The 26,953-nt window shown below is 40.0% G+C and overlaps 1 protein-coding gene across 3 annotated transcripts in view; it reads left to right on the top strand.

Annotated features, from left to right (window-relative positions):
* Positions 1-26,953, top strand: part of ADGRV1 (adhesion G protein-coupled receptor V1) — a 583,497-nt gene that overhangs the window by 542,328 nt on the left and 14,216 nt on the right. For all 3 annotated transcript variants that reach the window (XM_074383772.1, XM_003920760.4, XM_074383775.1), the window contains exon 88: positions 26,263-26,454. In XM_074383772.1, coding sequence (XP_074239873.1) covers positions 26,263-26,454 — 192 coding nt within the window. The remainder of the gene's footprint in view (positions 1-26,262; positions 26,455-26,953) is intronic.

The following is a 26,953-nucleotide window of genomic DNA, read 5'->3' as shown; positions in this document are numbered from 1 at the left end:
TCCTTCCTGTTGCATGTATTCTCCACACTCAGGATTTGCCTTCCCTGAATGGATGAGAGGAGGGAAGCACAGAGGTTGATATCCCCTAAATTTGTAGGAGAATCTTTTAAACTATGAGCTGCTGACATGACATGCAAACAGTGGTCTTTAAAAGCACATATCATTCACTTTTGGTAGGTCATGCATTATAATATGATTTGCCTAAAAAGTAGCTATTACTATTACTTCCTTGCAAAGGCCAGGAATATACTTGGAAGATACAGTGAGAGCTGCAGTCTGGAGCATCACAGCACAGAGCTGTTGCCTGATCCCTGAAAATACGTTGACAATCCCTAAGGTCCAGAGAGAATCCAGGCAACACTAGTCTTGGGCAAGTCATAGCATTAGAGCTAGACTTGGAATCAGACAAGCTTAAATTTGAATTCTAGGTACAGTGCCATCCCTAAATCCCGGTAAATGAAATAATGCATAATATGCTCAGCCCAATGCTTGCCACGTAGTAAACACTCAGTAAAGGGTAGCTATATTATTTTTTTCAAAGGAATAAAGAAGAGAAGAGTTGCACAGCCTTAGATAATTCTCCAAATTTATTTTGAGTGAATGCATTTTGTGCTAGAGCTTTTTGTTGGGAACCAGATCAACAGAGCGTAGAAAGCACTATTTTGAAGTGTATCAGCTGAAATGAACACATGCAATGATTATGTTCATATCTGATACAGAGGAATTTTATTTCATTGTCATCTTCCTTCTACCACGCTGTGTCCATCTGGAATTCTGTTTTCCTTTTTAAAATGTTTTCAAACCTTACCTTTCTTTAGAATACAGCTTTAAATGGACTACTTCCTTGAAGCTTTCTGTGCCTGCTCTAGTTTATAGTAACATCTTCTGATGCAACCCCCACCTCATTGCATTCCATATTTTCACTCATTTGGCATTTCATCCTCGATTGCCTTGGGCAGTTCCCTGAGCAGTTCCCTGAAGACCTACTCCCTCTGTTCTTTTGTACTGCCTGTAAAGCTTAATTACAGGGTTGGCACAAGGTTCCCAATAAATTCTTGTTGAGTTAAATCTCTTATTTGAAATTTCCAATGCCTCCACTCCCCTTCCACAAAAACCCTCAATGAAGGGAAATCTCTTTAAATGACTAACCAGTGTTAACACCTCAACACAAACTAACATTTTCAAATTATTGAGATGCTTTATAATTTTCCAGTGTGTACTACCAAAACAACGTTTACGTGAAACCAGTGTTTACATGAAAAGAACATAATTATCCAACATTTCCTAAGACTATGGTAAAAGCCAGAAGCATTGTCCCACTTAGAGGAGCTAAAATAGCTAAGGGTTACATGCTTTGCCTCAAATAATAGATTTAGTGGTGGGGTTAGGAGTAGAAATTAGGTCAGTCCCCCAGAGCAGTCTGGTCGCCTTGAACAACCAAGAAGGTAAAGCTGGTGCCTCAGTTAAATCACTAAGTTTACTGGAAGTGCATATTTTTCATGTGCCAAATTCAGTAAGTCATGGAGCAAATGTTTATTTTGCTGTGCTTTGAAAAGTTGCTTTGCTTCTTGTAAGTTTTCTCAGTGGAAGAGTTCCAAGTTATGACTTAATCTATGTTTGCAGCATTGCACTGGAAACTGGGTTTGTCTGTGACATGGCTCTGTCATTTCTGGACCACTTTTGTAGGGAGATTATGGGTTTACAAAGGGCAAAAGCAGCAGCAGAAATGCCTGGTGTTTGAATGGATGCTCTTCTCTCAGAAGCAGCAAGCAGCATACCCATATTATAAGGTTTTTGATTTTCTAACATCTGAACGCAGGCATCTAGCCTTGCAGAACTGCTAGGTGTCTGTTATGTAGACTACAGTTCCTTGTTTCCAGAATTACGGTAACCAAATAATACACAAGGTCACCTGATTGCACTTCCCAACAACCTGAACAAAGAGCACCTTTGCTCTGGCTGGTAAGTGTTGTACCAGAATCTTTGTAAACTGCCTCAGGTCAGAGAAGAACAAACCATTACCAGTATGAGAATCCATCCCCAATAGGGCAATAGGGCTAGTTGCTCTTATCCCTTGAATACTCTGCAGGTATCCTGCAAGACATCTGAGACTTCATACTTGTTAAATAATGGAAATCTGGCTTGGCCTAGTGGCTCATGCCTGCAATTCTAACATTTTGGGAGGTTGAGGTGGGCAGATCTCTTGAGGCCAGGAGTTTGAGACTAGCCTGGATAACACAGTGACATGTTGTCTCTACAAAAAATTTAAAAATTAACCAGGCATGGTGGTGTGCCTGTAGTCCCAGTTACTCCAGAGGCTGAGGCAGGAAGATCACTTAAGCCCAGGAATTCAAGGCTTCAGTGAGCTCTGATCCTGCCACTGCACTCCTGCCTTGGTAAGAGAGCTAGACCTTGTCTCACAAAAAAAAAAAAAAAAAAAAAATTTTTTTACTAGAGATTTAGGTTATTAGAAAAGGGATCACTTAAAGACTTTATGTCCTATGAAAATATTTCTTCAGCTGGATAAACAGTCCATATAGTCACACAGTAAACAAAGCAAAAGCCAGATCTTAGTGACAGCTTAAATCCAGGGTAAGAAATTAGGAAGCTGACTTTATAGAGACACCAGTACTTGCCCTGGACCATTTTAATTCCCCTGTTTTCATAGTACAAATATGGGATGCTTTCAGATTCGACAGACCAATAGTTCTGTTGATTCACAACCTAAACAAGCTTGTTAACCCTTTTCAAAATAAAGTCACTCTGCTTCTTGAACTCACTAAAGCTATGCTAGCTTTACAAGTCTTCAGAGTTTCTGATGTTCCCTGGAACTATGTCTCTATAACTTTGTGTTAAATCTAATCACTCTTTAGTATTTTAATTTTAAACAATCAACAGGCTTGTCCTAAAAAACAAAACGAAAGAAAACAAGCCTTTGGACATATTGTCTGATCTGCTTGGAATCTTTCCCTCCCCTGCCTCTCTCTGCCTCCTGTCTGGCTTTCTACTTATCCTTTTAAAACTCTCCAAAGTCAGATCTTTCAAGGGAACTTCTCTGTTGAGCCCAACTACTCCTGGTTTAATGTTTCTGAACTCCTGCTATATAATATTTCTCCCTTATCACAACATTTATATAGAGACAGTTGCTGACTTAGAGTGACTTAAGATTTATCAACTTTTTTTTTTTTTACAATATTTTCCACTAAAAATGAGCTTATTGAGATGTAGCCCTATTGTAAGTCTAGGAGCATCTGTAATGTAATTATTTTTGTCTTTCTCTCACTGACCTAGCCACTTGAAGACAGGTGCTGTGTGTTTAATCTCTGTGTTCCAACCCTAACAATGCTTGTTCTCAGTAAATGTTTAATGATTGAATGGATCCCTGAATGAATAAATACTTGGATGAATGCTAAGAAGAATGAAAGGCTTATTGTGCCTTTCCAGCATGTTGACTTATATTGGCATATCCTAAATTCAAATGACTTCTCCACCACCACCATCCCCATACACACCCTGGAAAAGATAGTAATGGCATGGAGGATAATTCTACTGTCCTTTCAGCAAGCTAATAATGGTCACACTAATTCCAGAATGGTCTGTCCTGTGTTCCCAATACTTAGCACTTGAATCATCACAATCATTCACTCTCAGGCAAATCAGGCAGGACAGGATTCACTGGGAATGTTCCCTTAAAGTTCCTGGAGGATTATTATAGAATACAGTGAGACAAAGATTCTTTAATGTTGGAAAAATGAAACAATACCTCTGTACCTGAAGCCAAAAGCCATAGTATAAATGAGGAAAAATGGTAATCAGCCTAAACTAGCAAAAACCTCAGTTCAAAATACTTAATTTTCTCTGTACTAAGAAATCAATGCATACTTGTGGGTGTTTTAAGATCAAAATGATTTAGAATGTTTTCCAGTGGCATTTATGAGTTAGAACAGAGAGAACTATCTCTGAAATTCATTTCCTTTCTTTGTTAACAAATATGGTTAACATTTGCTAGAGGTGCTCATTCTTCTCTAACACATGATTTTGCTGTATGTTGCAAGAACAGCAAAAATCATTATTAAACATCTACTTTTAAATTTTCTCCCCATTGTGATTCTCTTCCATGCAGGCCGTGAGCAGCCTAAATTAGAAAGCATTTTGGAAAAGGTAGAATTCTCCCCTGCCTATGAGTTCTATAATTACTTGCCCTTATTGTATTCACCGCTAGTTTAATGATGGGTAGGGTATGGTATTGTTTGTTGGCTTTCTCTCAAGTATATTTTAAAGTCTGCCTTTATTTTGGGCGGCATCACAGATCAAAGTTTGATCCTTAGTTTCACAGGCTCAAAAACAACTGCAGCAAGCTGACCACTATTCAAGTATTCATGAGGTATTACTTTACAGTGGGATTTATGCTTGGCTGAAGAAATAGATAGTTGTCTCTAGAAAGTAAAATTCAAAGATTTCAGCTTCTTTGTGATATGCTCCAAGAAGAGACACAATATAAGTTCGGCAACTATGTTGTTCTTTTCAACTATTAAAAAAATCAAACTTTAATTCTAGAAATACTTTCTTTGACATAATCCAGTCTACGGCACACCTTGATTCTGCAGATGAGGAAATTGGGACCCTGAGTTTTTTTTTGTTTTTGTTTTTGTTTTTTTTTTGTTGTTTTTTTGTTTTGTTTTGTTTTGTTTTGTTTTTTTATTGCATTTTAGGTTTTGGGGTACATGTGATGAACATGCAAGATTGTTGCATAGGTACACACATGGCAGTGTGCTTTGCTTCCTTCCGTCCCCTCACCTGTATCTGTCATTTCTCCCCATGCTATCTCTTCCCACCTCCCCACCCCCCGCCCCTCCCCCATTTTCCCCCAACGGATCCCAGTGTGTAGTGCTCCCCTCCCTGTGTCCATGTGTTCTCATTGTTCAACACCCGCCTATGAGCGAGAATATACGGTGTTTGATTTTCTGCTCTTGTGTCAGTTTGCTGAGAATAATGGTTTCCAGGTTCATCCATGTCCCTACAAAGGACGTGAACTCATCGTTTTTGATGGCTGCATAATATTCCATGGTGTATATGTACCACATTTTCCCTATCCAGTCTATCATCGTTGGGCATTTGGGTTGGTTCCAGGTCTTTGCTATTGTAAACAGTGCTGCAATGAACATTCCTGTGCACGTGTCCTTGTAGTAGAATGATTTATAATCCTTTGGGTATATACCCAGTAATGGGATTGCTGGGTCAAATGGGATTTCTATTTTTAGGTCCTTGAGGAATCGCCACACTGTCTTCCACAATGGTTGAATTAATTTACATTCCCACCAACAGTGTAAAAGTGTTCCTATTTCTCCACATCCTCTCCAGCATCTGTTGTTTCCCGATTTTTTAATGATCGCCATTCTAACTGGTGTGAGATGGTATCTCAATGTGGTTTTGATTTGCATTTCTCTGATGACCAGTGATGATGAGCATTTTTTCATATGTTTGTTGGCCTCCCGTATGTCTTCTTTTGTAAAGTATCTGTTCATATCCTTTGCCCATTTTTGAATGGGCTTGTTTGCTTTTTTCTTGTAGATCTGCTTTAGTTCTTTGTAAATTCTGGATATCAGCCCCTTGTCAGATGGGTAAGCTGCAAAAATTTTTTCCCATTCTGTTGGTTGCCGATTCACTCTACTGACTGTTTCCTTTGCCGTGCAGAAGCTGTGGAGTTTGATTAGGTCCCATTTGTCTATTTTGGCTTTTGTTGCCATTGCTTTTGGCGTTTTGGTCATGAAGTCCTTGCCTACACCTATGTCCTGAATGGTTTTGCCTAGATTTTCTTCTAAGGTTTTTACGGTATTAGGTCTGATGTTTAAGTCTTTAATCCATCTGGAGTTAATTTTGGTGTAAGGTGTCAGGAAGGGGTCCTGTTTCTGCTTTCTGCACATGGCTAGCCAGTTTTCCCAACACCATTTATTAAACAGGGAATCCTTTCCCCATTGCTTGTTTTTGTCAGGTTTATCAAAGATCAGATGGTTGTGGGTATGTCGTATTTCCTCTGAGGCCTCTGTTCTGTTCCATTGGTCTATATCTCTGTTTTGGTACCAGTACCATGCTGTTTTGATTACTGTAGCCTTGTAGTATAGTTTGAAGTCCGGTAGTGTGATGCCTCCTGCTTTGTTCTTTTTGCTTAGAATTAACTTGGCTATGCGGGCTCTCTTTTGGTTTCATATGAAGTTTAAGGTGTTTTTTTCCAGTTCTGTGAAGAAGGTCATTGGTAGCTTGATGGGAATAGCGTTGAATCTGTAAATTACTTTGGGCAGTATGGCCATTTTCACGATGTTGATTCTTCCTAACCATGAACATGGAATGTTTCTCCATCTGTTTGTATCCTCTCTTATTTCGTTGAGCAATGGCTTGTAGTTCTCCTTGAAGAGGTCCTTTACGTTCCTTGTTAGTTGTATTCCTAGGTACTTTATTCTCTTTGTAGCAATTGTGAATGGCAGTTCGTTCTTGATTTGGCTCTCTTGAAGTCTATTACTGGTGTATAGGAATGCTTGTGATTTTTGCACGTTGATTTTGTATCCTGAGACTTTGCTGAAGTTGTTTATCAGTTTCAGGAGATTTTGGGCTGAGATGATGGGGTCTTCCAGATATACAATCATGTCATCTGCAAATAGAGACAATTTGATTTCCTCCTTTCCAATTTGGATACCCTTTATTTCTTTTTCTTGCCTGATTGCTCTGGCTAAAACTTCCAGTACTATATTGAATAGGAGTGGTGAGAGAGGGCATCCTTGTCTAGTGCCAGATTTCAAAGGGAATGCTTCCAGTTTTTGCCCATTCAGTATGATATTGGCTGTTGGTTTGTCGTAAATAGCTTTTATTGTTTTGAGATACGTTCCGTCAATACCTAGTTTATTGAGGGTTTTTAGCATAAAGTGTTGTTGAATTTTGTCAAAAGCCTTCTCTGCATCAATCGAGATAATCATGTGGTTTTTGTCTTTGGTTCTGTTTATGTGGTGGATTACGTTTATGGACTTGCGTATGTTGAACCAGCCTTGCATCCCCGGGATGAATCCTACTTGATCATGGTGGATGAGCTTTTTGATATGCTGTTGCAATCGGTTTGCCAGTATTTTATTGAAGATTTTTGCATCTATGTTCATCATGGATATTGGCCTGAAATTTTCTTTTCTTGTTGAGTCTCTGCCGGGTTTTGGTATCAGTATGATGTTTGTCTCGTAAAATGATTTGGGAAGGATTCCCTCTTTTTGGATTGTCTGGAATAGTTTCAGAAGGAATGGTATCAGCTCCTCCTTGTATGTCTGGTAGAATTCAGCTGTGAACCCATCTGGACCTGGGCTTTTTTTGGGTGGTAGGCTCTTTATTGCTGCCTCGACTTCAGACCATGTTATTGGTCTATTCAGGGTTTCGGCTTCTTCCAGGTTTAGGCTTGGAGGTTGCAGGTGTCCAGGAATTTATCCATTTCTTCCAGGTTTACTAGTTTATGTGCATAGAGTTGTTTGTAATAATCTCTGATGATGGTTTGGATTTCTGTGGAATCTGTGGTGATATCACCTTTATCGTTTTTTATTGCATCAATTTGGTTATTCTCTCTTTTCTTTTTTATTAATCTGGCTAGTGGTCTGTCTATTTTGTTGATCTTTTCAAAAAACCAGCTCCTGGATTTATTGATTTTTTGAAGAGTTTTTTGTGTCTCTATTTCCTTCAGTTCTGCTCTGATCTTAGTTATTTCCTGTCTTCTGCTGGGTTTTGAGTTTTTTTGATCTTGCTCCTCTAGCTCTTTCAATTTTGATGATAGGGTGTCAATTTTCGACCTCTCCTTTCTTCTCATGTGGGCACTCATTGCTATATATTTTCCTCTAGAGACTGCTTTAAATGTGTCCCAGAGATTCTGGTATGTTGTGTCTTCGTTCTCATTGGTTTCGAAGAACATCTTTATTTCTGCCTTCATTTCATTGTTTATCCAGTCAACATTCAAGAGCAAGTTGTTCAGTTTCCATGAAGCTGTGCGGTTCTGAGTTAGTTTCTGCATTCTGAGTTCTAACTCGATTGCACTGTGGTCTGAGATACTGTTTGTTATGATTTCTGTTCTTTTGCATTTGCTGAGGAGTGATTTATTGCCAATTATGTGGTCAATTTTAGAGTAGGTGTGATGTGGTGCTGAGAAGAATGTATATTCTGTGGATTTGGGGTGGAGAGTTCTGTAAATGTCTATTAGGTTTGCTTGTTCCAGGTCTGTATTCAGGTCCTGGATATCCTTGTTGATTTTCTGTCTGGTTGATCTGTCTAATATTGACAATGGGGTGTTAAAGTCTCCCACTATTATTGTGTGGGAGTCTAAGTCTCTTTGTAAGTCATTAAGAACTTGCCTTATGTATCTGGGTGCTCCTGTATTGGGTGCGTATATATTTAGGATCGTTAGCTCTTCTTGTTGCAGTGGTCCTTTTACCATTATGTAATGTCCTTCTTTGTCTCTTTTGATCTTTGTTGCTTTAAAGTCTATTTTATCAGAGATGAGAATTGCGTTTTTGTTTTTTTTTTTTGAGGCGGAGTTTCATTCTTGTTACCCAGGCTGGAGTGCAATGGCGTGATCTCGGCTCACCACAACCTCCGCCTCCTGGGTTCAGGCAATTCTCCTGCCTCAGCCTCCTGAGTAGCTGGGATTACAGGCACACGCCACCATGCTCAGCTAATTTTTTGTATTTTTAGTAGAGACGGGGTTTCACCATGTTGACCAGGATGGTCTCGATCTTGTGATCCACCCACCTCGGCCTCCCAAAGTGCTGGGATTATAGGCTTGAGCCACCGCGCCCGGCCAATTTTCCCTTGGGCTTATTATACTCAATAATGGGTTTACAGGGTGGAATAGTAATTTTATTTTAATTTATTTGATAAATCTCCAAACTGCTTTCCACAAGGGCTGAACTAATTTGCATTCTCACCAACAGTATATAAAACTTCACTTTTCTCCACAACCTTACCAACAGCTGTTGTTTTCTGACTTTTTAATAATAGTCATTCAGATTATGGTTTTTATTTGTATCTCTGACGAGTACTGATGTTGAGCATTATTTTATGTTTGTTGACTGCTTGTATGTCTTCTTTTGAAGTGTCTGTTCATGTCCTTTGACAACTTTTTTTTTTTTTTTTTTTTTTTTTTGAGATGGAATCTCACTCTGTCACCCAGTCTGGAGTGCAGTGGCATGCATGACCTTGGCTCACTTTAACCTCTGCCTCCTAGGTTCAAGAGATTCTCCCTCCACAGCCTCCCCAGTAGCTGGGGTTACAGGCATGAGCCACCATGCCCAGCCTCTGTCCAATTTTTAATGGGGTTGTTTTTGTTGTTGATTTATTTAAGTTCCTTGTAGATTCTGGATAGTAGTCCTTTGTAAGATGGATAGTTTACAAATATTTTCTCCCATTCTTTAGGTTGCCTGTTTCCTCTGTTGATAGATTCTTTTGCTATACAGAAGCCCTTTAGTTTAATTAGAAGCTTTTTAGTTTAATTAATCCCAATTGTCAATTTTTGTTTTTGTTGCATTTGCTTTTGAGGACTTAGTCATAAATTCCTTGAGTAGGCCAATGTCTAAGAAGGGTATTTCCTAGGTTTTCTTCTAGGATTTTTGTAGTTTGGAGTCTTACATCTAAGTCTTTAATCCATTTTGAGTTAACTTTTGTGTATGGTGAGAGTTAGAAGTCCAGTTTCATTCTCCTGCAAATGACTAGCCAATTTTCCTAGCACCATTTATTGAATAGGGTATGCTTCCCCATTGTTTATTTTTGTCAACTTTGTCAAAGGTCAGTTGATTGTAGGTGTGCAACCTTATTCCGGGGGTCTCTGTTCTGTTCCATTGTCGTGACAGATTCTTGACTATCACTGGCTGCTTAATCATTTGTCATTGGTTTACTGGATTTTTTTCTTCATAGAACAAAATGTTGAATTTATTTTAACTATTTATATTAAAAATCAATGTGGCTTTAATTAGAAAGTCCTTTGGAAGTTTTTATAAATTTGAGTTTTGTTGTTAGTCTCATCACTAATACATTTACAAATCATATTTTAGGTATTTCTGAAAAGATTTCAACAAGTAGCTTGTCTCATCATTTATTCTTTCAAAGGTATTCATTACATGGATGATTGCATCAGGTTCTGCGGGTACAATGGAGAACCAAACAGGAGTGGTCCCAAACAGAATGCATAAAATCACAGAGGCTGCAGTCTACTGTGGGAGGAAGATTTGACTAAAATAATCACACAAGTATTGTTATAAACTGTGATAAGTTCTACAAGAGAACATTATGGGGTGCTGTAAATACGTAAATAGAAGAATGCCATCTAATTGGGGGAATTCCTGAGGAAGTAAAATCAGAAGGCTGACAAAGTGCCACCAGGCCCAGGAGGGACTACCCATTTAAGAATAGTGTTCCAGCCAAAGGGAGCAGCATGTGAGAGGGAGAGGACGCACTTGCATGAAAAATATTCATGGGATGATTGAGTAAATGAACATGCAAAGGCACTGAGGTGGGGACTTGAAATCAGATGAGTGGAGCTGGATGTGGACAGTGAAGGAGAGGTCACAATGATGAACTTGAAAAATTGGCCAGAATTCAGGTCATGCAGAGTCCTTTAAGACAAGCTAAGATTTAGGTCTTTATCTTGAAAGTAGTGGTAATCATTAAAGGGTATAGGTAGTGATGTTGCATCTTCTATTATGGAGAACTATTGCGGCAGAGGAGGGGAGGAGACTAGGGAGTGAGCTAATAGGGAGATTTTTGTCTGAGTGAAGGCGTGATATCATGGTGTTTTTTCTTAACTTTTAGGTTTGGGGTATATATGCAGTTTTCTTATATAGGTAGTAAAGGCTTAAATGATTATTGTGTTTTCAACTAACGTATTAGTAATGTACTTGAAGAGAAGCTGGAGGTTGAATTATCACCTCAGAATTATCTCAAAAGACAATTCTGAGGTGAAATTGACTTGACTTGGTGATAGATTGGACTTGGGGCTGGCGGAAGAGAGAGAAGGGGTCACTGTAGGTGTCCTGGGCCATCCTGATGACTCAGTATCTATAGATGATTCTCTCCTGCTCCAGTAATGCCACCTCTACTACCCAGGCATCTGGTCCCACCCTGGACTTTGCCGCTATCCTAAGCTACTCCCCTGCTGAAATAGAAGGGAAACTACACATATCCTTGTGCTTCCAGCCACTTCACATCCAGGTGTCTGAGCTTGCTAAGGAGAACCATATACTTGAAGAAGTTACTGACCCTCTCTGAAGGCTCCTAGGATGAAGGATGGTAATGCCTACTTAATTGAACTGTTAGAAGATGTGGGCGACAATGTTACAAAGATCCTGATATAGTGTGTGGCACATACAGAAATGCGATAAGATAGAAAGCACCTTTCCTCTTTTGTATGCTGATCCTTATATCTTAAACTTTTGTGAATCCCACTAACTTTGATTTGCTACTGCCTAAGTATGCTTTTAATTCAGCACTTAATTTGTCAGAATTTTGTACAGAAGTTACCGCATCACACAGTGTATTAAAGAAATGTATCTAACATTGATTAGGCAGTAACTCTGCTTTAGTACCAAGAGGATGTCCTTTTCCAAAAGTATAGCTATGCATTTAAAAAAAAAAAAAAAAAAAGGTAAATCCACAGTATGCCACTGACTTCAGCTCCATAAACTAATAATTTAATAAAATGAAAATGACCCAACTACGACTATCTCAAGTCTATTAATTTCACACATGTGTAAAATCTGTAAGGAAGAGGAACTAGCATGTAAACTGGAAAGATGAATGTCTTGATTATTCAGGGGAAGAAAAGTAGGCAAGCATGGAGAACTCTGTTTTTTCTGGGTCATATATTTTAAAGGAATGGCCCGCTGTTTGTTTGTTTGTTTCTTTCTTTCTTTCTCTTTCTTTCTTTCCTCTTTCTTTCTTTCTATTTTCTTTCTTTCTTTCTTTCTTTCTTTCTTTTTCTTTCTTGCTTTTTTAAGACAGAGTCACATTCTGTCACCTCAGCTGGAATGCAGTAGCCTGATGATGGCGCAGTGCAGCCTCAACTTCCCAGGCTCAAGCAATCATCCCACTTCAGCCTCCCAGGTAGCTGGGATTCCAGGTGTGCACCACTATGCCTGGCTAATTTTTTGTAAAGACAGGGTTCCACCATGTTGCCCAGGCTGGTCTCAAACCACCGGGCTCAAGTGATCACCGCCCTGCTGGCCTGGGCCTCCCGAAGTGCTGGGATTATAGGTGTAAGCCACTGTGCCCAACTGCCTACTGTTTCTTTGCGCCCAGACTTTACTATCATTGACAAATTACATAAAGGGTCACAACCACCCTTTTGCCATGAAAAGGAATATATAGATTCGCTATTTTTCACCTATGATGTATAAATAAATATTAATGAATTATTTTTATTAATTGTACAAACATTTCCTCATAAACCTAGAATGTTTCCTTGTTTTAAGATTTCTTTTTCATAGAATATGAAGATTTTCTTTTTCTTATAAATCCAAAATTTTTATTTGTTCTAAAAATTACAACCTACTTTAGATTAATTTTATAAAATATGTGTTCTCTTATAAGAGTGGTGAAATTTAAAGTCAAGGTATAAATAACACTCTGCATGAAAGACTTACAGAAGAAAGAAACCCAAAATTGGAAATTTGGGATTTAATTTTTTAATTTTAAAAAATTTTCTTTTTCTTGGGAGGCTGGGGTGGGCAGATCACTTGAGGTCAGGAGTTTGAGACCAGCCTGGCCAACATGGAGAAACCCCATCTCTACTAAAAATACAAAAATTAGCCAGGCATAGTGGCACACGCCTGTAATCCCAGCTACTCAGGAGGCTGAGGGAGGAGAATTGCTTGAACAGGGAGAAAGAGATTGCAGTGAGCTGAGATCACACCACTGCATTCCGGCCTCGGGGACAGAGTGAGACTCCGTCTCAAAAAAAAAAAAAAAAAAAAAGAGGAAAATTTTCTTTTCTACATAGATACTGCATTGTATTCTAAAATTAAAATTATTTTTAACCCATTAAAATAGTAAAATTTGGCATGCTTTTACATATTCCCAGGTGCTTTAAACATGTACATGCATACATACACACACACACACAGTTCAGCTTTTGTTGCCTTTTCTGTAACATGCCTTTCATCCCTTCCAACTATAGGTGTTTTTAGGCCCAGCCTATAAAATCTGTGATTACATACCTTCATACTCTTACTTGGGAACTGAGTTGTGGGAGCAGCTTGCAAAGAAAGCATCCCAGTCTAAGTATTTCAGAATTTCTGGAAAGATGTATCATGGCATAGATGGTACAATTCAACCCTTTTCTTAGTTAAGAGTGAGTTTTAATTCATAGAAGCTGTTTCTATAGAATCTGGTTTTTCCTGTCCTTGTTTTTCTAGGCACTAGGCAATGCAGACTTTTCTGGAATTCATAATTCACTCATCTACCCAACCAATGTTTATGAAAAACTTGCTATTTGCAGGTCATGTTACAGAAATCCAGTTTTCTTGCTTGAAGAAGTTTATGGATGATGATGTGACATTAGCATATAAGTGCTGTAAACAGGGCATGTGCAGGATATAGTACTGGGTTACCTAACCCAGTATGGGGTGGTGGGGTGGCCAGAGAAGCATCTCCACACCCTGGAGGAAGTTGGTACTTAACTGATAAGTAGGATTAGCAAGGTAGTGGGGGAAGAGCGGCAGAGGGAACCACGAGTTCAGGGGCAAGCCTGAGGAGAAGCACAGCACATCTTGATGAAAGTATGACTTGTTCACTATGCCTGGAGTGAGGAATCTGGGACAGGGAGTGGTGGCAGATGAAGACCAAACCACAGAGGCTTTATTAGCCAAATTACAAAATTATGTTCTCTATTCTGAAGGCATTAGGGAACCACTGAAACATTAACACCTCCCTTGTAGCCCCCTACCATTTGCTGAAATGACTCAATAAAGAATAAACCTTATAGGTGAATCAGAAGAGCTGCCAATGCCTTAAGTAAGGTGATCAAGAATTGTGTTTAGACCTACCCTCAAGGCAGAATAGCACCTTGGTTCACATCCTCGACCAGTTCTGGGAAAGAAGTGGTTCTTAGCTGTGTAAAATATTCAACCACAAAGATCCTGCTTGGCCTTGTAATGTTAGGTTATTTCTCGGAAGACAGACTTGTGGCAGGCCACCTCAACTGGTAGGAATGTGTTGAACAAAGAAATCAATCAACCAGGTTAAGGATGAGATCAACTTTGTGCAAATTCATTTAGTAGTAAAAACAATATCACCTTTCTTTATAAATTTGATCTACAGCTTACAAATATATATATGGTACATTTCATTTGAGACTCATAAAAATCCATCTGGGCGTGGTGGCTCATGCCTATAATCCCAGCACTTTGGGAGGCTGAGGCGGGTGGATCATGAGGTCAGGAATTCGAGACTACCCTGGCCAAAGTGGTGAAACCTCAACTCTAGCAAAAATAAAAAAATAATTAGCCAGGCATTGTGGCAGTCACCTGTAATCTCAGCTACTTGGGAGACTGAGGCAGGAGAATTGCTTGAACCTAGGAGGTGGAGGTTGCAGTGAGCCCGACTGTGCCACTGCACTCTAGCCTAGGTGAGAGAGCAAGACCATCTTGGTGGGAAGAAAGAAATCCATGGAAGTAATTGGTATTGAAATTCCAATTTCCCAGATTTAAGAAATTGAGGTTCATACAAATAAAATATAGTTATACATAATAATGATTAGCAAGCAGTGGAGCTGAGATTCATTCCAAGATATCAGACTTTAAACTACTCTGTTCTTTAAAAGAGACTGGCTATTTTCTTTTCTTTTCTTTTCTTTTTTTTTTTTTTTTTGAGACGGAGTTTCGCTCTTGTTACCCAGGCTGGAGTGCAATGGCGCGATCTCGGCTCACCGCAACCTCCGCCTCCTGAGTTCAGGCAATTCTCCTGCATCAGCCCCCTGAGTAGCTGGGATTACAGGCACGTGCCACCATGCCCAGCTAATTTTTTGTATTTTTAGTAGAGACGGGGTTTCACCATGTTGACCAGGATGGTCTCAATCTCTTGACCTCGTGATCCACCCGCCTCGGCCTCCCAAAGTGCTGGGATTACAGGCTTGAGCCACCATGCCCGGCCAAGACTGGCAATTTTCAATGAAGAAAATTAAACTTGCAGCAGAACTAAAATTCTTAGTTGGATTTTTTGTCAAATTACCGATTATAAGAATTGATCACTCCATTTCCTTTAGAAGTAGAAATAATAGTCATTTTGCTGATTTTCTTTGTTATGGTCTAAGAATAAAAATGCTCTGTTTAAAAATGTATTTTTTTAAGTAAGATTAATTTGAGGTAATGGCAATTAAAATTGGCACTACCAGAAACTGAGTTATAAAAAATTGGCTATAGAATAAACAGATACATGAAATTCATTCTTGTTTTCTCTTTTTTTTTTCCTTTTTCCTTTTTTTTTTTTTTCACTGTGACCTTCAATTCCTGGGCTCAATTGATCCTCCTGCCTCAGCCTCCCAAAGTACTGAGAATACAGGCTTGAGCCACTGTACCCAGCTCTTTGTTTTACATTTGACTTTCTTCACAAAATGAGTGATACAGGACCACATCTGATACTTACTTGCTCTTAATAAAGTTGAAAATTTTCTGTTGGGAAGGTAATTTGGGACTAAATTGGGACCCATCTTCCACTTTCCTGTTTTCCTGTTCAAGCAGTGATCTGAGGTTCAGGGATAAGAGGAACTCCCGGTGGATTTCCAATCGTTAGACTACGTGAGTGGCCATGAAATACTCTGGAGGCAAGACCAAGCCTGTTCTGTTTACTGCCTGTATGGAGCAGACAGTACATTACCAGGTGGACCTTTAGCTATTATGTATTTACTCAATGAATGAACCAAAGATGGTTAAGAGAGAACTTAAATTGCAGACCATCCTCATATAAGAGAGCTGGTTAGAATCTGGATTTATGTAAGGATAAAGTTGATAGTCCTGCTGTATCAAACAGGATGGCTTCCACAATGCTGGTCCCTTAGCAAGCAATTGCTAGTTTGCCATGTAATTCACTATCATTGCCAGTTGAGTGAAATGGGGTGATGTTAATAAAAATGCTGAGACAACAGGCTAAACCAAGAATCCCAAGCAAACCAGGACTGTCATGGCAAACCAGGATCTGAGGTTACCCTAGTGATTGCCCAACCATAAATCCAACCTTCAGCTCTTATTCCAAAAAAATGCTTACATATGAAAACATCTCCTTATATAATTAACGGGTTGGAGAAAAAAAAAACCTTCTGTAGAAATTGTAATTTTACAAAAGTTTATATCCAAGCTGGAGTGGTTATTTCTGAGTGCTAAGATTTGGTATCAATTTTTTGGGGGGCTACTCTATATTTCCATTCTTTCTTGTTTCTCCTTCTGCAATAAATATGAACTTGGTTTGCTTTTCAATTTTTATTTATTTAAATTAAAACATCTGCTGAGTTTTACAGTTTTGCTAATAAATAAGTGACTCTATAAAACATCCCTAGAGAACTCCTAGGGCCCTTGTTTCACTGATAAGAAAATAGCAACAAAAAGATATTAAATGATTTGTCTCTACTAAACAGTCATCAGAAAAGAGTGTTTGAAAATAATAACATAATCTTTTGACAATATATATGCTTAAATTATTACAATATTTATATACTATATTATCTCAAATCCATAAATGCAAAAATTCTAAGAAGTATGATACCTCAAGGAATATTTATCTGCTAGTGAGGCTTCCCAGAATTTGTCATTTTGCCACTTGTATTGGTAAACTTCTTTTTTTTTTTTTTTTAAATGAAGACTTGCTCTGTTGCCCAGGCTGAAGTGCAGTGGCACCATCTGAGCTCACTGCAACCTCTGCCTCCTGGGTTCAAGCGATTCTTGTGCCTCAGCCTCCCAAGTAACTGGGATTACAGGTATGCGCCACCGCCTCCAGTTAATTTTGTGTTTTTAGTAGAGATGGGGTCTCACCATGTTGGCCAGGCTGGTCATGAACTCCTGACCTCAAGTGATCTGCCCACCTCAGCCTCCCAAAGTGCTGGGATTACAGGTGTGAGCCACTGCACTGGGCCATATTGGTAAACTTCTTACCTCCTCAGGGCATAATTTACACGTGTGTTTCGGTACAGCAAAGCATAGTATGTGGAGTTGCACATTTCTGTGAGTCTACTGGACTATATCATTGTCTTGGAATGGATTCACATGAGAATGTTTCTAAAACAAAGCCTTTTAGGTCATCTGTGATATTTAATTACGTTATAATGAAGTCAAAAATGTTTGAGATTTTTTTTCCTGTTAAAAGCAATATAAAAGATTTAGAAACCCAGTATATATATATCTTTGGCAGACTGACTCACGTCAGCACCTTGTGGGACAAGAATAAGTCAGGAATACAAACATCGGGCATCTCCAGAAGGGATCTTGGTGTGAGATAAGGCATCTCATTTGCAGGAAAGCTCACCATACTAGTCTTACCTTGCAAAGAAAGTGAAGTTTGCAGTGTGCATTCAGAATTTCTCTTCAGATGGAATACCTGATTCCATTTGTAGTTTAAAGGAATTTAATTCTGTGCTATATAGTCTTTTGCTCCGAATAAGGAAAATGATTGAAGTGGATAGGTTAGAAGGAGTAAAACACTCCCTTCAAGTGTTAAGAGGTAGTTATCAAATTGGCTGATTTAATGGACCAAGTCAGATTATTCCCCTAACCTGACACCTGTTTTTTGACACTAATGCATATTACATAGTTTAGCCTACTCTCACCACTCTCTCTGTTGTAATTGTGTTATTTTCTTTTTTTTTTCTCAGAGACGTCAGTTACTTCTGAAATGAACAAATCCTTCTTTCTCTTTCTCCTTGATGTCTGTTTTGACAATGTGGACCACCTCATTCTCCTAGAACAATATCTTCCCTTGGCATCCCTCATATAGTTGTGGCTGTCCTTAGTCAGACTTGCCTGACCAGTCAGTTGTTCCTTATTTACTTCACTGGTTCCTCTTTCTGTTCATTTCCTCCAGCTGTGTTTAATCCTGAGCACTCAGCTTTTTTTTTCTCTGTAAAGTGTCTTCCTTTAAAAAGTCATACAGCCGTGTAGCTTCAGCTTTCACCACTACACAGCTATTTTCTATATTCACATTCTAACCTTGCCTTCTCTTTTCATCTCCATTGGGGTACTTAAAATATCTCATGTTTTCACCTCTAACATGTGTGAAATTTAATTTAGCTCCTACAGCAAAGTGATCCTTCGTCCTCTCTTAATTTTTTGGAACTGGATCATCTAATTTTCCCCTTTCGTCATCATCAACACTGTTCTTTGGTCACCTATCACTGTTCAAACAATTAAACTTATCCATACAATGAGAAGGATAGATTAATGGTAAACTCTTAAGGCCTTGTTTTCAAAAAGGTAATTTAAAGGACACTGATCAAAACTATGTTTAAGACTACTTATAACAGGATTTAAATAAATAATCTTATTTATTACAGTACAATTTGGTATTTTTATAATTTTTAAAAAATTCCTATTGAAAGTTCATACCAACTCAATTATTTTCTCTACTTTTTATTAAACTTTAAAAAAATTATCCTTGGATACCAAACCTCTTCTATATTTTTAAGTCCCACCTCAATACTGTTTGACCACCTCCAATCTTCTCAGGGATCCACACCAATTTGGAGATGTCACATGAAACCTGAAGATGACCCTCAACTAGGAGCTGTCAAACCTTGGAGAACTTGTAAAAAGATCTCAAAAGACTGTAAAGCCTAACTTAATCACTTTCCTGTTTTAACCACTTCTTCCCACCCCACCCCGCTTCCTGTTAAATTTATGTGATGGTAATACTGATTCTTTCCTATCTCATATAGAGCTGATAAAAATTTTTGAGATAATTGTCCAGAATCTCCTATACTTATTTTACTCCTTGATAATGTCAAGAACATTTATTAACTCCTTTAGACTATTATGATGTCATTTATGTCTCACTGAATGTTTGCTAATAAGTTTAAATTCTTGAATCAAAAGAAATACAGAATTGGTCATAGTGTTACAGGATCCTGGGGTTTCACTTCACCAGCTGGAAACTTCTGTGGCCAGTGACACCTTTGCCCGAGTTTTGTTCAGGCCCACTGGGCCTGCTCAGCCTGGCAGACTACTCTTAGCTGGTGCTACTTGCCTGGATCCCATACCTGCCAAGGGTGAGTGGAGTGGTGAGGGGTGTGTGAATGAACAAGTATGGGGTCTGACCACTGCACACAGTGGTGGAGTGTGCAGCTCCAGGCACCGCCACAGGAACTGTCCCCACCAGGCATCCCACAAGTAGCTTCCACAGCTGGCACCAGAGAACACATTCATACCCAGAAGCTTCAAAATGCCGGGAACCAGAGAGCCCAAAAAAGGGTGTCACAGCCTTGGCTGGGAGCACTCCTAGGTCTGGGTTTCCCCAAGGGCTGGAACTCTTCTTTCCTTGTCTCCCACAATATGGCAAGCAAGGGATGTGTTTCAGCCCTGTTTGTGTTACAGCTCTTTCAGCCCCATTTAGCAAGTTCCAAGTTCTTGTCCCATGCCCAGGAAGAAGGAAGTATGCAGACAAGTGGAAGGTGAAAAAGGTGAAGAGGAGCTTTATTGAGTGATAGAACAGCTCAGAGGAGACTCAAAGTGCTCCTCTCCACAGCTGGGCATCCCTACATCTGCTCAGCTCTCAGTAGAGAGGAGACCCTGGAGTAGGTAGCTTGTCTCTGCAGGCAGGTCGCCCCATTGAGTGCTCAAGTCTGGCCGAGTCTGGGGTTTTTAATGGGTTGCAGAGGGGAGGAAGTGCATGCTGATTGGTCTATGAGTGGCCATGGGTGGGCCCAGAAAAAGCACCATAAGTTCCCACTGCAGTTTGCAGGACTGGCAGCCTGTTCTCCAGGCTTCAGGCCTAACCCAGCTTAAAGGTGGGGCCTCAACAAGGACCTGCCCCTTTCTGCTCTGGGGCTTGTCTGCCTCCTGCCACTGTTCACAATCCCCAGGCTGTTCATACAGAAGGGTGCCTGCAGGCAAGTGCTAAGCTGCCCTCAGCCCCCCTCAGCCTCCCTCCCATGTTCATTGGCACTCTAAGTCTGGAAAGAGTTGAGGCGGCAGGGAGCTAATATGTCAGTGCTGCCCTGAGTGTGTGCACATCCAGCTGGGTTGCAACAGTGCCTGGGCTTGGCCTCAACTTTGCTCCGAGATTTGAGCAGGCACTGGGAATGTGGAGAGGCCAGGCAGTGAGAGCAGGCACTTCTGAGCCCGCAGGAGGAAAGGGGGGCTTCCTGGGCCCTCGAGAGTGCAGAGATGCCCAGGTCTGCAGCTGCAGCTTGGGCAGCTGCAGTGACACCCAGAAGGGTGTGGCTCCTGCCCACTCCCAGCCCCATGGACTGCAAAGCCCAGCCATGCCTCCCCCTCTGTAGCCAGCATCTCCACAGCAGCTGCTCCAGATGGGGCACTGCTACCATAAATAGTGGGTATGGTCAATGCAGATATTACTAAAGACATTTTTTTGTTTGTTTTTAGAGACAGGTTCTGACTCGTTACCCAGGCTGGAATGCAGTGGTGCAAACATGGCTCACTGCAGCCTCAACCTCCTGGGCTCAAGCAGTCCTCCTGCCCTAGCATCCTGAGTAGCTGGGATGGCAGGTGTGTGCTACCATGCCTGGCTGATTTCTTTTTTATTTTTTTGTAGAGATGTAGTCTCTAAGTTTTCCAGGATAGTCTTGAACTCCTGGCCTCATGTGATCTTTCCACCTTGGTCTCCCAAGCCATTGGGATTACAGGCATGAGCTACCTCAGCCAACCTAACTAAAAACTTTTGAAAGCATTTTTTATGATTGTACTAGGAGAGCCAACAAAATAATCAAAATGGTAATGCACAGAAACAATTCTCTTCCCTGTAAGCTTTTACTAGGTAAAGAATAGGAAGAACAGATGGATTATATAGGTTCTGCTTCTAAAACAGTTAAGCTGTTATATTGTAAGATATTGTTATATTTGTGAGTAACAAGATTAGGAACCAAATATTCCATCCTTACATCTCAGTGCTTGGCAATGTATATAGTACCCACTATATGCAATATAGTGATCAACAATGCTGGATTAAATGATTGAGAATCCAGATTCTCTCTTATAATTCTTTCACAGACTGGCATACAAAAGGGAGCCTGAGATTTAACATGCAGTGTTTGTAATGGGAACTTGTTTTTATCCTGAGGTCAGAAACCTCCACAGCTGAGTACTCAGGATAATGAAAGTCCATTTTCTATATTTTTCCAGCTTAGGCTGGACACAGACAAATGTCATACGATCTGCATTTAAACATTCTTTTCTTGCCATTTTAAGTGTTTGTGTTTCCTGTGGCACATCTAAAAGATTCACAATATTTGCTGTATATTTCTATGCTTTTAAGGAAAAAAAACACGCAGCCTTCACATGCAAGTTATTTTCAGCAGGCAGTTCCTTTCCCGAATCACAAAAGGCTAGATATAAAAACAAACGAGAGAGAATGCACTGTTTTAACAAATACGTCCTTAGAGATGGATTTTAAAGCCTGAATTTTGTTTTCCGATCCAGCTTTTACCCTATCACTTCACAACACTGAGAGAAATCCTGAAATAAATCAGTAACGTTTGCACAATTTTTAAGGCTGACAGTTTTTTTTTTCCTGTTTTGTCTATTGCTGTAGCCAATGTAATTAGGTCATACCCATGTGAAAAGTTTTTCGTACAAGGAAAATTTTGGATATGTATGAGTATTTTCAGGAAGATTTGTTTCTGCTGATGATGTCATTTGCACATGAAACTAATTCACTTATTATCATATATAATTATTTAGAATATTATTATTGTTTCCAAAATCACAACTCTAATTCAAAAGGAAATACATGTTTGTTTACTTTGGTATCATGGTTAGAGAAATTACACTTAAAAGTATTTTTAGCAGATAAACCACTGATTTTAAAGTGTATTATTTTAGTAATACAGATTAGATGTCAACCCGAGAAGGGATCATTCAAGTAGAAAGGGGAGAAAGGACTAAATTATAATAATACTCCAGAAATGGCAGCAGAAATCAAATGCTAGCCTACATACCTTGGCATTTCCCTCTAATTTCACTTTTTATAAAATTTGTTTGTAATTCTTAGATCCTGGGCATCTTCTAATATACTTTTTACTATTATACCAAGAGATGGAAGTTTCAGGCCCACAAGAAAATTATTGCTTCTACACTTCTAGAAATGTTAGGAACCATGGGAGAATGCCATTTTTCACAAAATGAAGATACTTAATTCATGTTTTCTGAAAAATCTTGATGTTAACTCCTTTTCTTCTTTAATAAGCTGAATGCCTTGCTTTTATTTTTATGTATTAAGAATTTTAGTAACTGTTTAATTAAGATTCTTACTTGCTTCCAAAACATAGGCACCAGGATAAATAGATACAAGAGGCACAATTTAACATATTTTATTGGCTGAGCATAAAGGTCACAATTACCAAGCTTTATAGACACACCCTTAGAAATATATAGTAGATCTTTTGTAGAGACCATGAAGGAGAGCCAGTGTAGGCAGTGTCAGGACCAGCAATACAAATTTTGAGTTGCTGTCTGTGACGAAAGCAGAGCAATTGTCAAGAGTTTGACTGGACTGCAAAAGAATGCAAAGGGCCAGCAGCTCTTTAAGAATGCATGAGTTATCCTTATGTAACATTTACTGTGACGCAAGGCATACCAAATGTTAAGCAATCTACTGAATTCCTCTGAGTCCCTACCCAGTGATGCTATTTTCAAATGAGATAAGTAGGTGAGATACACAAATAAAATCAGGAGGCCTGATTAATGCTGCCCTTCCAGAAATCTACAATGTGAATGGATCACTGTTAGTACCCCAGTTTAAGCATTTTGCTAAGAAAAAAATGGAAATAAGTGAAATAGATGGGAAAATATGGTGCTTTTTTGGAAGGAAAAAAGTTTGCTTTCTAAAACAAAATGTGCACAGCTAATAGGATATACTTCTGTCATTCTGTTTTCATGTATTAGTAGAGCTAGATTTCAGCATCACTTAAGTTTTTACCAAGAAAAGAATTTGAAACTGGGTATGGTGGCTTGCACCTGTAATCCCAGCACTATGGGAGGCCAAGGTAGTCATTACTCTTCAGCTCAGGAATTCAAGACCAGCTGGGGCAACATGACAAAACCCCATATATACATAAAATAAAATAAAAAACTAGCCAAGCATGGTGAAACACACCTGTGGTACCAGCTACTGGGAAGGATAAGGTGGGAGTATCACTTGAGCCCGAGATGCACCTTGCACCACTGCTGTAATTACATCACTTCATTCCAACGGCACTACAGTCTGGGTGACAAAGCAAGACCTGGTCTCAAAAAAAAAAAAAAAATTGTTAGTGGGAGGTCAGTTTTCCTAAATTACATTGACTAAATTTTTTGTGACATTAAAAATTTGCCGTGGTCTCTTGCTAGACTCCTAACATGTTATATAAATTCTCAGCTTTTAGCAGAATTTGGAGAATGCTTGTGGAAAATCAGTGAAGCTTTCAACCATTGGTATGGTTTGTCTCTGTGTCCCCACCCAAATCTCACCTTGGATTGTAATAATCCCCATGTGTCAAGGGCAAGACCAGATGCAAGTAGCTGGATCATGGAGTCAGTTTCCCCATGCTGTTCTCATGATAATGAATCTCATAAGATCTGATGGTTTCATAAGCATCTGGCATTTCTCCTGCTTGCACTCTTTCTCTCTCCTGCTGCCCTATGAAGAGGTGCCTTCCACCATGATTATAAGTTTTCTGAGGCCTCCCCAGCCATGCAGAACTGTGAGTCAATTAAACCTCTTTTCTTTATAAATTACCCAGTCTCGGGTGTTTCTCTATAGCAGCATAAGAACAGACTATTACAGAAAATTGATCCCTGAGACAGTAGGGTGCTGCTGTAAAGATAACCAAAAATGTGGAAGTGACTTTGGAACTGGGTAACAGGCAGAGGTTGGAACAGTTTGGAGGGCTCAGAAGAAGACAGGAAAATGTGGAAAAGTGTGGAACTTCCTAGAGATTTGTTAAATAGCTTTGATCAAAATGCTGATAGTGATATGGACAGTGAAGTCCAGGCAGAGGTGGTCTCAGATAGAGATGAGGAACTTGTTGGGAACTGTAGTAAAGGTGACCCTTGCTATGCTTTAACAAAAAGACTGGTATCATTTTACCTCCTCCCTAGAAATCTGTGGAACTTTGAACTTGAGAGAGAGAATTTAGGGTATCTGGCAGAAGAAATTTCTAATTAGAAAAGCATTCAAGAGATGACAGAGCATAAAAATTTGGAAAATTTGCAACCTGTTGATGCAGTAGAAAAGAAAAACCAATTTTCTGGGGATAAATTCTAGCCAGCTGCAGAGATTTGCATAAGTAATGAGGAGCCAAATGTTAATCGCCAACACAATGGAGAAAATATCTCCAGGGACTCTCTGGGGCATGCCAGAGACCTTCACCACAGCCCCTACCATCACAGGCCCAGAGGCCTGTGAGAGAAAAATGGTATCCTAGACCTGGTCCAGGGCCCTCCTGCTGTCTGCCATGCATCCCAGCTGCTCCAGCCATGACTAAAAGGGGGCAAGGTATAGCTCAGGCCATTGCATCAGAGGGTGCAAGCCCCTAGCCTTGGCAGCTTCTATGTGGTGCTGGTCCTGTGGGGACACAGAAGACAAGAATTGGGGTTTGGGAACCTCTGCCTAGATTTCAGAGGATGTATGGAAATGCCTGGACACCCAAGCAGAATTTTGCTGCGTGGGCGGAGCCCTCATAAAGAACCTCTGCTAGGGCAGTGCAGTAGGGAAATATGGGGTAAGAGTCCCCACACAGAATCCTTTCTGGGGTACTGCCTCAGTGGCAAGAGGGCCACCATCCTCTAGACCCCAGAATAGTTTATCCACCAACAGCATGCTCTGTGTGCCTGGAAAAGCCACAGACACTCAATGCCAGCCTGGAAAAGCTGCTGGAAGAGGGACTGTACCATGCAAAGCCACAGGGGTGGAGCTGTCCAAAGCCATCTCTTGCATCAGCTTGACCTGGATGTGAGACATGGAGTCAAAGATCATTTTGCAACTTTAGGGATTAATGACTCCCCTGCTGGATTTTGGACTTGCATGGAGTCTGTAGCTCCTTCGTTTTGGCCAATTTCTCACATTTGGAATGTGTGTATTTACCCAATGTCTGTATCCACATTGTATCTAGGAAGCAACTAACTTGCTTTTGATTTTACAGGCTCATAGATGAAAGGGACTTGCCTTGTCTCAGATGAGACTTTGGACTAGGACTTTTCGGTTAATGCTAGAATGAGTTAAGACTTTGGGGGACTGTTAGAAGGACATGATTGTGTTTTGAAATGTAAGGACATGAGATTTGGGAGTGGCCAGGGGTGGAATGATATGTTATGGCTCTGTGTTCTCCAAATCTCACCTTGAATTGTAATAATCGCCCGTGTCAAGGGCAGGACCAGATGGAAGTAATTGGATCATGGAGGCAGTTTCATGATAATGAGTGAGTCTCACGGAGGAAGTTCTGTGCTGTTTGCATGATAATGAGTGAATCTCATGAGATCTGATGGTTTTATAAGCATCTGGCATTTCCCCTGCTTGCACTCTTTCTTTCTGCCACCCTGTAAAGAGGTGCCTTCAATCATGATTGTAAGTTTCTTGAAACCTCCCCAGCTATACAGAACTGTGAGTCAGTTAAACCTCTTTCTTTATAAATTATCCAGTCTTGGCTGGGTGCAGTGGCTCACACCTGTAATCCCAATACTTTGAGAGGCCAAGGTGAGGGGATCACTTGAAGTCAGAAGTTCAAGACCAGCCTGGCCAATATGGTGAAACCCCCTCTCTACTAAAAATACAAAAATTACCCAGGTGTGGCAGCACACCCCTGTAGTCTTAGCTATTTGGGAGGCTGAGGCAGGAGAATCACTGGAACCCGGGAGACTGAGGTTGCAGTGAGGTGAGATCATGCCACTGCACTCTAGCCTAGGTGACAGAGTGAAACTCCATCTAAAAAAAAAAAAAAAACAAAGAAAGAAAAACAAATTACTACTGTCTTGAGTATTTCTTCATAGCAGATGAGAATGTTTATTCTTCAGCTATGGTAGCACAATTTCTTTTGACATGCTGATGTTCTTTTTTTTGCAGGGACTTTATGTTTTCGTGGTTTATTTCATTTTACACAACCAAATGTGTTGCCCCATGAAGGCCAGTTACACTGTGGAAATGAATGGGCATCCTGGACCCAGCACAGCCTTTTTCACACCCGGGAGTGGAATGCCTCCTGCTGGAGGGGAAATCAGCAAGTCCACCCAGAATCTCATCAGTGCTATGGAGGAGGTATCTGCCCTTGCCCTTTCATTCTCTGACTCTCTCTCTCTCTCTCTCTACCCCACCCCCTCTCTGTGTGCGCGCACACACACACATCTCTCATTGACAGCATCTCCACCTCATGAATATGAGTAAAAGATGAATGATACTAGGTGACTTTTAAATCTTTTACATACTGACATCTTCTGACCTATGATACTTGGTTGCCTTACTATAGTGTCACACCCATTATCTAATTATTTTTCTTCCTCACCCTGTGAACTAGACTGATCAGCAATTTGTACTGGGTAATCAGATAGAGTATAATCTGGCATTTCTTTCTTCAAAATCTTTCTAATTTGATGTGCCAGTGACTGAGTCTACCAAGGAAGTGGTTCTTAACGTGCTATTTTTCCTAAAAATACTTTCATAGCTCTCTTCCTCCACCCATTTCAACTCACTACTTCAATCCCAACAAACAGAGAAAAGAAATTAAGCCAAACCTCTTTTCAATTCAAATACCAGAAAA

This window comes from Saimiri boliviensis, chromosome 1 (genome assembly GCF_048565385.1).
Source record: "Saimiri boliviensis isolate mSaiBol1 chromosome 1, mSaiBol1.pri, whole genome shotgun sequence".
Classification (NCBI taxonomy): domain Eukaryota; kingdom Metazoa; phylum Chordata; class Mammalia; order Primates; family Cebidae; genus Saimiri; species Saimiri boliviensis.
The sequence above is the reverse complement of the archived record's forward strand: the minus strand, read 5'-3'. Positions and strand labels throughout refer to the sequence as shown.